General features: G+C 42.3%; 1 protein-coding gene across 1 annotated transcript in view; it reads right to left on the minus strand.

Moving 5' to 3' along the window:
• The window catches only part of pola1 (polymerase (DNA directed), alpha 1), an 83,350-nt gene that overhangs the window by 28,138 nt on the left and 38,757 nt on the right, over window positions 1–16,455 (minus strand). Inside the window, exon 34 of the mRNA XM_050056266.1 lies at window positions 9,853–9,984. Coding sequence (XP_049912223.1) covers window positions 9,853–9,984 — 132 coding nt within the window. The remainder of the gene's footprint in view (window positions 1–9,852; window positions 9,985–16,455) is intronic.

Below are 16,455 nucleotides of genomic sequence, written 5' to 3' on the forward strand. Positions count from 1 at the left end.
AGTAGCGTTGAAGTAGAGTAGAGCAGGGCAGAGAGATGGAAGCAAAATATATTAAACCCAGTGTTAATACAGCAGAACTGGAGAGAGGGGTGAAAAATAAATAGAGGTGGGCATGGCTCAAGTAGGACGCAAAATTATAGACAGAGAACGATTGACAAATTTTTCACTTTAAGCCCTGACACTGTCATTTTTGTGTAGGAATTAAGCCACAATACATGACATATGTTGTTTTAATTAATAAATACAGTGTGAATAAAGATTACATAACATAAAAATAACTGCAGTCTTTGTTATTTGATAGCAGCTTAAATTAAACAATTTTTATAGGGCAAGTAAAAACTGACTTCGGGCAAGTAGATCTCTGACCAACTTGCCCGACTGGGCAAGTGAAAAAAAACCTTAGCGTTGAACCCTGACATTGTTCAACATAAACTCTCCTCACCATACATTAAAGTACTTTACAAAGCAAAACTAGTGATTGCAAGTAGGGGTGGGTGATATGGCCCTAAAATAATATTACGACATTTTAGGGTATTTTTGCGATAATGATATTCTTGACTATATGACAAATCAATTTAAAAAACATCTGACTATTAATTTAAGAAAATAGAATTGCAACAAAATGTCAACCCAACCTAACCCTACACAGAACTCCCTATATAGTGAGTAGAGAGTCGTGAATGAGTGAATGATTTCGGACATAACCCTGGACACTTTATCAACTCACATGGGTTAGAGAGTGAACAGCAGTAAGTGGACAAACAGGACTGTGGTCTGGACTCCAACTTGGCTACTCAAGAACATTTAAGTTTTTTAAATTTATTACAATGCAGATTTGGCTTTAAGTTTGGAGTCACTGCCATAAATTGGTGATTCTCCTTTGCAGACTACAAAAGGTTTTCCTCCAGGATTCTTTTTTTGTGAGTTGCATCCATGTTTCCCGACCCAGCAATGTAGTTTTTCCAAGAAAATTATTAACAGCACATGGGCCTTCTAGATACAACTGTATTTAACCTCAAATCTCTCGACACACCTTGACTATATACAGACAATCTCCTACAAATGATTGATGTGACTTCTCAAAACAACTTGCTGCATCAGCACCAGTGATTAATGATTTGCTGTATTTGGGCAGCTTTGTTAAGTCTTTAATTTTGAAATTAAAGATGCTTTTCTTGTGTGGAAAAAAGTTGCACATTTAGGTAGAACATTTGCAACTAATGCCTGTTTTACACTACTTGGCATTAACGTGGATTCTCCGCTCGCCAACAGTTTTAGGAGCTCTCCGACAAAACCCCCAGTTTGGGGGCAAATCAGTGCCGACTTTGTGCTTGCAAATTGGCACTTGTGTGAACTATTCAAAGACACAAGTCAAGAAGAACACAGATATCTAGCATGCTAAATATCGGGTCTGTCAGCCAGCTACAACAAGGGCACAAGACACAGGTAAAAGACAGCGACAGGCTGCCCAGCAGCGCTTTCCAAGGTGTGTGTGTTTGAGAGAGAAAGTGTGTTGTGGTTTGACTCGTGCATCATGGCTTTTTCCATCGGGATTGTTTCTGGTGAAAGATCTTGTAGTTTGTGACCCCTGTCACTGGTCAGTCATGGAGTGTGAAAAAGCAAAACCACAACAACTTGAGGACTTCAAATTACATGACAGCAAGTTGTGTAGTGTGAACAGTACAACAGTACAACGATCTGACGACTTTAAAAGTTGTGTAGTGTAAACTTAGCTTAATCCAATACAGAGTACAGGTAGTGAGCCACACTGAGTCAACAGACCCGTAACAAGATGGCCATTATGGTGTATGTTTTGTTTTTAATGCAATTAAATAGCAAATGTAAGACTAGACGGGAGCACAGCGAGCTCTCTGATATGGGCGTGCAAAGTCTGGACAATGGCTGCCTCCACATCTGGATCCTGTGGTAATGTTGCAGACTCCAGTAGGTGCCTGCAGCAGAGCTTTTTCTTCAGGTCTTTCACCACAGCCTTGCACACTTTCTTGGTCCTCTTCACGTGTGGGCAGAAGCCCTCAGTGACGGTGAGTCCCACCAACGTCTGGTTTACCAGTCTCTTAATGTGGGAGACCCACTCCTCCTGGCTGTGGCTCTGGAGAGCGTGACACTTAGTCAACACTTTCGCTGTCAGCACAGTAACAAACAACCAGAGCTGGTTGCTGCCTCAGTTGTAGACTGCGGAGACGTTTGAAGTTGGTCCGTGGCGACTTTAGAGTGGTCTTCCTGAGGTTGGTCCATGGCAACTTCAGAGTGGTCTTCCTGAGGTTGGTCCATGGCAACTTCAGAGTTGTCTTCCTGAGGTTGGTCCATGGTGACTTTAGAGTTGTCTTCCTGAGGTTGGTCCATGGTGACTTTAGAGTCATCTTCCTGAGGTTGGTCCATGGCAACTTCAGAGTTGTCTTCCTGAGGTTGGTCCATGGCGACTTTAAAGTGGTCTTCCTTCCCTAGGACTGTCTCAGGCGTCTCTTGTTCAGATATGGCACTTGTCTGTAGTTCTTATTTATATTCTTATCTTATATTTATTAATCCTCAGTCTGGGAAACTATGTGCCTTTGATCTTTGGTGAGTCATAGATAATATAGTCCCTTTGTCTCACACACGCACACACGCACGCACCAGTCAATCTCCTCTAAATGAAAACCAAACACACACATATGTCCCAAATCAATCAGAAAGTACCAAAGTTCACAGCTTTACCCACAAACCCCAGCTCCAGGACTAATCATCTAAACACCTCTGTTGCTCTTGTAAAAAAAGCTGAGCATCATGGGAAATGAAACTGCTCTGCAGTCTTTGATAAAGACATACGCAGGACAATGGTTGGTGGAGGTGGAAGATAAGGAGTGTGAGCGTGTGATTTTCAATGGGCGGCTGTTTGATCTTCATCTTTTTTTTGTGTGTGTTTCTTATGACACAAGCCTTGGCACACACAGCTGTTCCCATGGGACTCACAAGAGAGACGAATGAACACCCACACACACACCCACATACACACCCACACACACACACACACACACACACACACACACACACACACACTGCATTCAGTTTGAGCACAAACATATTAATTGTTTCCCATTCACTTGCATTAAAATGATTTAATAAGACACACATCAAAGACTCAAGTGCCCAGGACTGAGGGGGGCTGAAAGGAGCAAAAGCTACCCACAATGCCTGTGTGCTCTGCTACTGTGACCCAAAACCCATCCACAACAGATTCAGAAAAATATAAAATAAAGTGAGATTAAGTGCAGCAGACCCATGTGAGCCACAGAGAAAGGACTAAAAACAAGGAGCACAGGAGGAGCGAGGAAGGGAAAAAACCCTCTAATTGAGGCATTTCGCCGGAGTGAGGGTGGGGGTGTACAGTCGGACGTGAGAGAATAAAGGCTCATAATTGCATAATTACTGCAGTGGATACCTGACACACTGAATGCAGACGTCAAATGAGTTCCACATAATTTAACCAAACAGAGGCAAGACCAGGCCACGACAGGGCCCACCACGAAATATACCCTCTCTCTGCTGCCTCATCTTTGTCTGTTGGGGTTTTTTTTAATACGTTCATCTCTGACATCCTTACTTGGGCTGTCAAACAATTATTCTTTAAATCGCGATTAATTATCAAATTTCAATAGTTAAACGATAATCGCATCTTTTCATTGCAGGTTCAAAATTCCATTATTTTGCATTTTAAAACTGTTTTTAAATGAAGCAGTTCTTATCAGTGTTTTGATTGGGAATCAAATTAAGCAGAGAAATTTACTGTATGATCTTGACTTTGAGACATATTTCTGTCTTTTTGGGGGGAGATAGTAGGTCTGCAGTGGATGCTACATAGAAGTGATATATATTACCTGAAAGCTGGAAACCCGAAGATTAGTTTGAGATTCAGCTGAGCACTTTAGCCCTGTTTCCACCAAACAATTTCGGTATGGTACCTTTGGAACTGAAAATAACCCTTCAGACATGGTACCTAGACCCTAGTGTTTCCACCGCAAACAATACTCTTAAATGTGGCAGGTTTGTTGTCACTCACTGCTCCGTCCAGCACTCACTGTATTAACTCATTACCGGTGACACAGATGGAAGTCTGCACCTCGTTTATCGTCCACAGAACGAGACTACACACCAACATTTTCAGAACAAAATATAACAGGCTGCAGTGAGAGTCTCTCTCCATGGGATATTCAAAAATAGCGGGTTTGTGGTTTTAGTCGTTCTCAGGCAAGGACAGCGGTTTAGCATTGCCGAAACCCACAGGAACTACGCTCCAACACTTTTTTTTTCTCCAAGCGAGGATTAATACAGTATATACAAACGCTTGAAGATCCACTCATTACTAAAACTGTATGTCATATAAAAACTAAAGCAATGGTCAAAGTTGTCATACTGAAATTTAAGGTGTGTTGATGGATTCAAGTCGTCAACTTGTGCATTGAGCAATATTAAGAGTTAACGTTCCACCTTAAAAGTTGCCGGCAGTCAGCTCAGTGAACTAAGGTATTTTTTTCTCCAACTCCAGCTGCTGCAAGAGGCAGCAAAACATCCTTTCATTTTATAGTTACAGTAATAAAACTCTCCACAGTATGAACAGTGGTTACGTGAGCCTCAAAACCAGCCACAGCTCCACCTTTTAGTACCAGATCTGTGTGCTAGGTACCCCAACAGAGGGGGGACCAAAAACGGGGACGGTACAAAGCGGTTCCATTGGTACCATCCACAACTCTTCACAGTGGAAATGGAAAAAAAAGCCTACCGAACTGAACTGATATACAAATGATCATTTGAGGAATGAAGTATTCCTTTAATCTTATAGCGACTACTAATCTGTTAATTGACTAATCATTTCAGATCTATTGTTAATGTTAAGGCAGTGGAGAACCCTCTCTGACATGACTGCAGGAGCAGAGGAATCCACCTGGCACACACACACACGCACATGCACACACAGACAGACGCGCACGCACACACACACAAAGCACCAGAAAGAGCTCTAACAGTTTTTTGTGCTTCAGCAGTCAACACTTCCAGCTCTAAAGTGAATAGACCTAAAATCGGTCTACTTCACAAACACGCACTTTCACTCTCTATCACTTTCTCTCTCTCTCTCACACACACACACACACACACATAGTGAATAGAGCTCAAACGGTTCCACTTTGTACCTCCTCCGCTTAATCAAAGCTTCTCTATTCAACAATTTGACCTTTTGTTCAAAACAGGATTATCACCTTCTCTGGTCTTCATTCACCCTTTCTCTCTCTCCCTCCCCCTTTCTTCTCTTGCCCCTCAGCCCGTTTCCAGGGGCGACCCGCATGACGAGGGTAATTGCAATAATTTGTTAAATGCCATGGCAACGGTGGTTAGATGGGAGGGGTTAAAAAAAAAAGAAAAAGAAGAATTGGGTGGTTCAGGAAACAAGCGAATCTCTCATTTTGCCAAAGACAGCGGGACGAGAGACGGAAAGGATGACAACAAAGTGAGTGTGTGTGTGTGTGTGTGTGTGTTTATGAGAGTGTGTGTGCAAGAGAGACTGAACGAGTGTTTGCCCATTCTCAGGGTGCTGGTTTATTGATAATGGTGGGGATGAGAGTGTATGGGGGGGGACAGGAGGTAATTTCACTAATGATTAATGTCTCTGTGGTCCTAGCTGAGGACGCCAACACACATGCACATATATTTGTGTACACACACACACTGCATACACACACACACACACACACACACACACACACAGAGGTGCAGAGCTTTCACTCTATCTGGCTAGACAAACAGCTCTATTTGAACTCTCCCTCGGCCTGAAAGGAATCCTTAATTACACAATATTACCCCTCTTCATTGCCCTGCTGTGTGTGCTGTGTCCGCTGCTGTTCAGCCTCCAGTAGCGTGTGTGTGTGTGTGTGTGTGGGTGTGTGTGTGTGTGTGTGTGTGTGTGTGTGTGCATGTGTGTGTATCTGTGTGAGGTGTAAGTATTCAGTGGTAGCAGCTGTTTCACACATCGTGACAAAGGGGTTGAGGGGGACTCGCTCCCCGCACATTCACCAAACTAATTGATTTCTGTTCAGCACTGTGGGAGAGTTACCCCCACATACACACACACTTTCACAGGCGGTACATTCCACTCACTCAAGACCAAGGTGTTAGAAGCTACCAGGAGAGAAAGCGAGAGGGAAAGAGTCCTCTGTAAAGACAACACAGGAATCCCATTTACTTCACTGGCTGCTTGTCACACTGAGCTCGGTGACAACCTGCTCTGTTCCCTGTTTTGCTTCACATCTTGTTTCTACTAGGGCTACAAGGAATCCCAGAATTTCCCAGAATCTGTATAACAGGATATAATAATACGGCTCATGTACGAAAAGTCAATGTCCAGGGTTTTCTAAGCCTTTACACACATGCACTGCAAACCTGATATTATCTTGACATTACCCAGACGAGCTGAATGTTAAGGCCTTTGCACAGTGAGTCATTTTTTGTCCGGAATTGTCGCATGTCTAAAAATAAATACTACCTCACATTATGTCAATCATGTTTGCACAGTGAGTCCGAAACTTTCATCCGTCATAAAATTTTCAGAACAGGCTCGATTTTCAAGCCTTTAGAGGCGTCTGACCAAGAATCAGTGAAGAAAATGTGGCAGCGGGACACAGAGGAACGGGGTGCACGGAATAATTTCATAACTTAGACAGCTGACTTTCAACAGGTCAGATAGTTATGCCCAGGTGGATGATGATGAAGAGGAGTAGGATGTGGACTGCACACAGACAGTAGCCATGTTTCCATCAGCCTGTTTAGATGCGTATCTAGAAGTGTTGCATCGGAAAATTATGATGTAAACGCCAAAATTCAAATTAAAATCCCCTGATTCGCACAAACTAAAATACGTTCGCTTTAGCCGGGTTTTGGTTGATTCGAAAAAATGCTGATTCGTAAAACGGGGGATGGAAACAGTTATGTTTGAATTAAGTCTGACGTAGCGCACCTCTCTCCATGGTGATATCCACACTCCGGGTCGGGAAGGCGGTAATGCATTTACAAGCTGGTTGCCAACCACCAGAAAACGTAGAAGAAGAAGAATACGAGACTTGTTTTGTTTCCGGTTCTGCGGAAAACTCGCGCCAGTTCGTAGTTTTCACCAAAGTCCGTACATTTAATGGAAACACACAGGATTCGTATTTCTTTTAATGCGCATTTCCCAATGATTCGAATCACTTTTGGATGGAAACATAGCTACTGTCTGGCTGTTATTATGGACATGGCAGCTGCAGAATGACTATAGGGGAAAAATTGTGGTTTTTTGGCGATATTTTTGGCTTTTTTTTTTTTTTTTTGGATGGTGGCCCATCAAGTGTGCAACCATTTTAATTACTTAGTGTTGATGTAAGTCAGTTTTAATAACTGAGTAATACTGTACGTTATTTGTCAAGTGATAACCTTTCCAACATTGTGAAATCTGGATATACACTGCTCAATTACGGGAACACCTAATCGTGACAGTGTAACACCAAGTCAGTTACACTTCAGGGATATCAATCTGTCCATTTAGGAAGCACAAGTGACTGTGAATCAGTTTCAGCAGATTTGGTGCAAATGAAAGTGACAACAGGTGCAATGGAGAGGCCAAAAACAAGACAACCCGCGAAAAGGGAATGGTTTTACATGTGGTGTCCACAGACAGTTGCTCTCTCCTTATCCTTCCTGTCACAGTCTCAAGAGCATGGAGGAGATATCAGGAGACCGGCTGTTACATGAGGAGAGCTGGACAGAGCCGTAGAAGGGCATCAACCCAGCAGCAGGACCAGTATCTGCTCCTTTGTGTGAGGAGGAACAGGAGGAGCACTGCCAGAGCCCTACAACATGACCTCCAGCAGGCTACTGGTGTGCATGTTTCTGACCACACTGTCAGAAACAGACTCCATCAGGGTGGCATGAGGGCCTGACGTCCTCTAGTGGGACCTGTGCTCACAGCCCTGCACCGTGCAGCTCGACTAGCATTCACCAGAGAACACCAGAATCGGCAGGTCCGCCACTGGCACCCCGTTCTCCTCACAGATGAGAGCAGGTTCACACTGAGCACATGTGACAGGCGTGAAAGAGTCTGGAGATGCAATGGTGCACGTTTTGCTGCCTGTAACATCATCCAGCATGACCGGTTTGGCGGTGGGCCAGTGATGGTCCTGGGAGGCATATCTTTGGAGGGTCGCACAGACCTCCATGTCATAGCCAACAGTATCCTGACTGCTGTTAGGTACCGGGATGAAATCCTCAGAGCGATTGTCAGGGTTCCTCCTGGTGCAGTGGGCCCTGGGTTCCTCCTGGTGCAGGACAATGCCCGGCCTCATGTAGCCAGAGTGTGTAGGCAGTTGTGTTGCAGTTGAGTGTGTAGGCTGGATGACGAAGGCACTGATGCCATTGACTGGCCCTCTTGTTCCCCTGACCTAAATCTAATTGAGCCCCTATGGGACGTTATGTATCAGTGCATCCAAAGTCACCAAGTACCTCCACAGACTTTCCAGGAGCTCACTGATCAAAGTCTAGGGGAGATCCCCCAGGACTCCATCTGCTGACTCATCAGGAGCATGCCCAGATGTTGGGAGTGCATACAGATACGCGCATACAGATTTTAATTTTTTTTACTTTGATTCAATCGGTCAACAATAAAAACAAATATTTAGCTGCAACATTAAATTATTTCATGACATATCTGGATGCATGCATATTCAGCATGTATTCAATCACGTGGCTGAGCACACATTTGCATGTCTGAACTCATTTATGATCCAAGTTCTTCTATCTATAGATCTGAAAATCTGAAAAGCTCATAATGTAGGAAGCACTGATCCGTACTTTCACAGCTTGCATGCTTTTGAGACAGCAAAATGTGTCTAACTACAAATAATTTACCCTGTAAAGAGTATAATCCAACATACTAAGTGTTCTTTCAAGCCAGGAGTAGTCCTGTATTACTGAGACAAATCTGCTTGATCTTTAAAGTCAAATACATTTCATTTGTTGTATTTTTAGTTCTTGCTGATTCTCCAATGACCCAGTTTTCCCAGATGTATCATTTAAATTTCACCTTATCATCTTAAAAAACTGGCGAGGAGTGCATGTTAAACTTGATATTCAAAGTAAGAATGGCCATTTAAGTATTTTCATGGATCATGCTCCTTCAAATCTCTCTGGTGCTCTTTTCATTTCGCTAGCATAATGTGCTCTTTGGTTGAAAATGTCAGCACAGTGCCCTGCTGAGGTTTCCTTCATCTCTTGTCCAACATGTTTTTGATGGCTCTCTTACCATTACTGCATCTGTTGAATCCCACATTGTGCTAAATACAGTCTAACCCTTTCATGAACACTTAGTGGAAGGTCAAAGTGTTGACCATTTTATTAGATACAGCTCAACCTGAACTTACTGAAGCATTAATTTAGTATCTTTAGTAATGTGTTGATAGACAGCAGAGCATAAAGCTTAAATGTAGCATTTGTAGACCAAAGATTTTCATATAGTGTAATATTTTGATCACAGAAAGCACATGAAGATTTGTGCACTGGTGAACTAACTGCAAGTTGCTTTGGAGAAAAGGATTTAAAAAAGGAAGAAAAAACATCTGGACAGCTGTGCTAGCCTCACAAGTTGCAGCATTAAACTCTGAATGAAAACTAAATGAAGTCCATTTGTGGCCCTGCAGGTGGTGAAGAAGAAGACATGAGTGTTTGTGTGCTTGTGTTTTTGAGTGTGTGTAAAGCAGTTTGATAGGAGGAATCCATAGTATTCATCAAAACCTCAGTCACACTCACAAACTGGCAGACAAACACAGAAATACTCACAGAGTAGTATTTCTTGATATGTCGACGGATGTCAAGTAGCAGTTTGTTGCTGATGTTGACCTGGTAGTCGATGGGGCGGCTCCCACAGGGGATGTGACAGCATCGCAACAAGCTGGGCTCCAACTTTGATCCCTGAAGAAGAGAAACAGATTAATTCATAAACAGACAATATCAGCTGAAGCTATCAAGCAAATATCTTCAGTTTTGTTCAAAATACCTGAATAAAAACAGGTGACATTATTGTTGACTATAATCCATTCTGATAGTACACACAAATACTGTAGATGGTTTAAAACCTCTGCCCATAAACACCGTTAACAATGATGATTGTTAGGAAAGCCTGAGCTCCAAAGCTGCATTCATGTGCAGCTGAATCATCTTGAAAAGAAAAATGACCTCACTTCTGGAAGACTTGTGAGTTCAGTGAGTTAACCACCATAAAACAACTGAGGAGACACTGAGCTATTTTTCTTTACGAGACAAAAGTAAGGATCTTTGAAAACCCACAGCCCCCACACCGAAACTGCATTAGCGGGAGCTGTGTCCCACCATTTCTGTACATTTCCTACACCTACGATCTAAGATCACACCCACTTCACGCCATGATTGGTCAGCTGTTTGGAAGTAAGGTGTTTTCACTCCTGATACCAGTACTTCTTCCAGTTTTTTCAGATAAATCAACAAGTGCAACACTATATATGCCTTTCAGGGGAGACTGTGTGAAAATGTACTCCATTATCCCCATTTCTATATGATATCATGTGTCCTCCCCCTCTTGTGATGGTCGGCGTTTTATCCCACCTTCAAGTGTGATTGTTTGGAACAACTATAAACGATTTTGATTTCTGACAAGTTCTGGCAACACGTGCTACAAAACAATTTCTAATGTAATTATGGATAAAGTAGCCCGTTCTAGTCCGATACGCTGTACCACTATAAGATTAAGTGCCGGTATGCAGTACCAGGAAGAGGGGACAGCAGCTGCCTGCAGAAAGTTAGAAAGATATTCTGATTAAAACTTTCCTGGATGAATAACTCATAGGAGCAGCATTGTTAAAACACAAAAAGACACCTCATTCCAACTGTAGTCAGGCAGACATCGAGCTACAACCATATCTTCATCAAAATGAGGCATCCTCCAAACTGGACGATAAAGTTGCTCTCTATGTGCAACTGGCTGTGAGACGAGGGCGCAGGGACCGTCTACAAAGTGCAACACTGACAAGAGATACTACAAAAAGATGCAGTGGCTACCTTTTACAGTGTAGCTTAGTGTCCCAAAAATCACTTCACACATCAAAGGTCTCCTGTTGTTTATACTACCACACTTGGTTCAGAAAAATTTGCTTCTGCATAATTTTGGGGAATTTTCATTGGAAAAAATATGTCATAACTTGACTGCTATACAGTGTAGTGTCTCAAAATATTCAAATATCACTCTAAATATTCTTTTTTTAATGTGCCTAATGTTCTGAAATTTCAAAGATGAGACTTGTAAGCTCTTAAACAGCATGCCTCAAAGTCTGCTTGCTGGGCCTGAAGTTATAATTTTAAGTTAACTGTTGAGCACCTATGGACACTGGGTTGCTTATCTACTACGAGACTAAGGCCTCAAATACACAGAAAGCGTTTTGCAGGTTACAAAATGTGAGGTGCAAAACAAACAAAAACGATGTGCTGCGCCTTTTTATTGTTGCCAGGCAACCACAGACTCACCTCCTTATTATAACCTTCCCGTGTAATCAATCTATTGTTTATTCATCTATTTTAGTTATATGATAGTAATTAGTATCTAATTACTAAAATGTTCAGGCAGAGGGTACTTGCTGTAGTTCTGGTTGAGGGTGAGAGGCTGTCAGCAAATAATTTGTTGGGCACAGGGAAACAGAGATCTGTGTGGGTACATGAGACCCTAAAAAAGATGGTGGATCATGGGGAGTACCACGAGTAGGTCCAGGAGCTTCGCCTCAATGATGGCTGTTTCCAGGCATATTTTAGGATGACCCAGGGACAGTTTGACAACCTGCTGTCTATTGTCGGGCCGTATAGCTCTTGGTATCCAGCAACAACTACCATCAGTTTGTTCTCCATTGTTTACCGACTGTAAACTTGTTGTCTCATCATCCAATTGGCGGAGATGATCTTGGGGCGCTTTTCTGCTCTGAGTTGAAGTTTTTTCAACCTAAGGAGTTCAGAGCACTCCAGCAAAAACGCCAGGCACCTACAGCGCAGAAACGCGAGATGCATCACAACACTAAAACCATGAGCAAAAAGTTTCATTCTCATTAAAAACTGCTGCTAAAATACTTCCTGTGTGATCGGGGCCAAATTCTTCTAAACTGGATGGAGCGTAGAGCAGCCTGCTTCACAAGGGACTCCTGGTTGAAGGAATACCTGCACTGACTGAACATGGAATGAGCAGCCTGCCTGTTAAAAGACTTCAATAAGGGGCTGAAGGACCACTGGGACACTGTCTGTACACTTTTAAATTACACCCCACCCTTTTTTTTTTTAATTACTAACGCTTTGTACTGTTTTGTGTGTTCTGTCTTATTTCTATTCTTGTGCCTTCCCTATCTGACTTACCCTTGTTGAATGTGTGTTAAATCTATAAGAAAGACATAACAATAAAACTGTTAATAACAGAAAGGTCTGATGAAGAACGTGTAGCTCATACCTCACCTCTGTGGTAATATAATTAAATACTAATGGGAGCATAGCGCAGAATTTCTTCTACTTTCACCCAGGTTCCACTCGGCTCTAGCAGCACAGGTTTTCACCCAGGTTCCACTCGGCTCTAGCAGCACAGGTAATAGGATTTTATGTTCTGCAATTATGTGTCTTACTGAAATGCACCTTGGGAGTTGTAATTAACATCTGTGCATTTGAATTTTTATCAAAGAACTAGATACTTTCCAACACATTTGCTTATCTTCTGCCAATCCAAGCCATGAAAGTGCTCCATCTGTGAGTCATCTCAACCTGTCTATGGAGAAAATTAATGAGATTTAATCTCCATGAATTGCACATGATTGAGTCTGTTGTTTTGAGTCTGTCGGTACAATGGCTATTAGGGAATAGCATTTACTACACTCACACTGCAATAACTACAATCTGACTCCCACCAGATTTCATGAATAAATATAAATATATGTGTGCACAGGGGTTCATCAAAGCTAAGCAGTTACGTAACATAGCAACTTGGCCATTACTTTTAAACCTCCACAGAGAACATGTCATAAGCGTGGAAGGTGTGAGGGCTTTAAAGCACCCTGGGGCCAGGAAATTTTAACTTTATTATGGCCTGAAGAAAACAGGTCAACGTGACCTCAATACCCCTGAATTGTCCACTTGACAGCAAGGCTTATAGTTGAATGAATGCAATGAAAAAAGTAGCCACAGTACATAACAATTACACTAAATATAACAGCTTTAAACACTTGCTCCTTTAAACCTGAACTCCATTTAACTGTCGCGTTGACAGCAGCAACAAAAAAAAAAAAAAAAAGGTTTCTGCAGAGAAGTCAAGACACACAAGTATGCATGTGACACCCCCCCACCCAGTCACACACAAGTTTTTTTGTTTGCCTACATCATTCCCTTTAAAAAAACACCAGATTTTCTGCCAGTGCAAGTCAATCAACTCATTTGACTCCCCTAATATGCAGCTACATTAACCCCCTCCATCTCCTCCTCCTCTTCCTCATGTGTTTTTTCTTTCCTGTCTGCTCTGGATGAAAGCAGCCTCCCTTCTCCTCCTCCACTCCTACTCTTTTATCTCTCTTGTTTCATTCCAAACGTCATTTTGAAAACAGGATTCTCCCTCCTGAACAAAGTTGTGCCTATAAAAATTATACAACGCTCATTTTCCAGTTAACTTACTGATGTGCGATTAAATGAAAACAGGAAACACCCAAAGTAGTTCCTGTCTTGTGTTTGAGTGAAACTTATGAGACAAGTTCAGATATAGGATGGTGTCTTTTAACACTCATCACTCCTCCAAGTGCCGTCTACAACCCAACAACTGTCATCATTACCACTGTGTGTCTGCACATTAACAGCTTCTTCTGCATACATGTAAAACAACTTGCACTCACAGTTTAACATGGATGCTTCACACACATCTTCCCCCCGACAGCACAGAAGATCTATACAATGAGCACAGTTTCAAGGTGAACACCCAAGATTAGTGTCACCATTTAATATCTGACCAAATGTAACCTCTTCCGATCTGATCCCGAAGATTGGGATCAGGGCCGATCAAGGCATTTTCCAACTGTTCAGGAACTAAATAGAGGATCCTATCCTTTGTTTAACATCACCTGTCGCACAGGTGTTTTTACTTGTGGAGCTTTCACCTAGAGACAAGCGGAGTGCAGCCATCTCCAACTCTCCTGTTGTCTTTCTCTCCTCCACTTCGCCAGCTCCCGTGTGCGTGTAAAAGCAGAGACTGAGCCCCGCCCGTGGAAAAATACAACACACCATAACCAACAGCAAAAATGCAGTATGAGACTTATGTATTTTACCAAAATTATGAGCACTCTCATTTCAGCTCTGTGTGAACGTCTCCTGCGTTCATGGCACATGGCGTTTATCCACAGGCAGGAGAGAAACAGACAGCTGTGCCAAACCAACGATAACCACACTCACCACACCACTTCAAGGTGCAACAAAAGCCCCAGGAGCAACAAGTACATGAGAGTTTTATATTAATGTAGCCTAATACATGTAAAAGATGTCCAGATGACAAAAATTACTTGATGGGGCCACTCCTACAGAAAACATTAAAGACTCTTTTAGGGCCGATGTCACAATGATGTCATTTCATTAGCTGGAGGCACTCTCCACTACAGGCCTGTAGGCTACACAGGAGTCTTAAAATGTCATCTTGTTGTGTTATTGGGAGCCAGAATAGAAGGAGTCATGGCCCAAAACTTAAATTTTATCACACACCAGCCACCACTGCCCGTTAACAAAAACAAAGACTATGTTTAAATGTGATAAGACAAAAGGACTGGACGGAGGTGATCATCAAAAATGCTCACATGTGCAGCGCACACTTCATATCAGGTTACGGAAAAAGTATTTACTGTTGTAGAAAACATTATGTGTCTTAAGGGTTATCATGTCCACCTAATCAGAAATTGGGGAGGTATTAAGAGGAATATTGGATTTCTCTGTAACACTAACCTTTTAGTGCATTAGCTAACGCTGGCTTTGACAGCAAAACAAACTGGAGTAAACGGTTGTCTGTTGGAAAATATGTCATCCTCCTTTGTAAGATTGGCATAGTAATAAACCACAAAGCTTCTTGTGACATCATCCATCCACTGAGTGAGAGCATACAGGTCGGCCAGTCTGGTCCCGTTGGTCAGTGTTTACTTGTTCAAGTAACATTCATGGTGTCACCCCCGGATAGTGAGTGACCTGACATGGTGTGCTCATAAATTAAGTCTGACGCTCTGTACTAAAATGAGAACTAAATTCTAATCAATTCATTCTTGAGTCCAAGTGTACTTTTGTACCAAATTTGAGGAAATCCCCTCAAGGCCTTCTTGAGATATTGCACTGACGGGAAGAATAAGACACAATGACCTTGACCTTTGACCATCAAGTTCTAATCAGTTCATCATGAAGTCCAAGTGGACGTTTGTGCCAAATCTATAAAAAATAAAATAAATCCCTCAAGGTTTTGCTGAGATTTTACGTTCACAAAAATGAGACAGGCGAGGTCAAAGTGACCTTTACCTTTGACCACTGCAATCTATTCAGTTCATCACTGAGTCCAAGTGAGTGTTTGCGCCAAATTTGAAGATATTTCCTAAAGGTGTTCTTGAGATATGGCATTCACAAGAATGGGACATACGGAAAACGCTGTCGCTGACGCAGAGGCATAAAAACATTTACAATGTCAAGTGTTATCACTGACTTTTTTTCTTATCCTTGTCTTTGTCTAATGCTCGATTAAAACTGAACTCAGGGAAATCCCTGCAGCTTTCTCCAGATTTTTCTCCCTCCACACTTAATCTTTTCATCCTCCTCTACCCTGCTACCCCCCATCAAACAACTTTCCTCCTCTGTCTGTCCTCCATCATCCATCACCGCCTCCTCCTACCATCTCTGGCTCTGTGTCAGTGGTGGAGTCAAGGCCCATCTGTCCTCCCCTCTCACTGAGCTGTTAGACCATGTTCACCACCCTAATTAACTTACTGTCTTATCAGTTTCTCCGTGTGTGCGTGCATACCAGCCTCTGACGCATGCTGGAAAATTAACACCAGTAATCAAACGGATCCTGGATGTTCATTGTGAAGTTTGGAATTATTCCAACCAACATTTCAAGACCATATTCTGCTGTTAATCACCAAAACAGGAAGTTTCATTTCTCTTTGAATGTGCACAAGCATTTAATTAACTACAACTGAACGTTACAAAGGTTTTCTGGCATATTTCCGGTGCCAGTGTGTGTGCCCCTCAGTAAAACATAGCAGTGTAATTGCTAAAGTGTGCAATGATATCAACCTTTTATGGAGTGTGTGTAAAATACTCCTTTTTTAATTTAATGCAAGTTCTCTCTGCCAGCAGAGGAAAGAGGTTTGTCAGTTT

This window comes from Epinephelus moara, chromosome 11, assembly GCF_006386435.1.
Source record: "Epinephelus moara isolate mb chromosome 11, YSFRI_EMoa_1.0, whole genome shotgun sequence".
Classification (NCBI taxonomy): Eukaryota; Metazoa; Chordata; class Actinopteri; order Perciformes; family Serranidae; genus Epinephelus; species Epinephelus moara.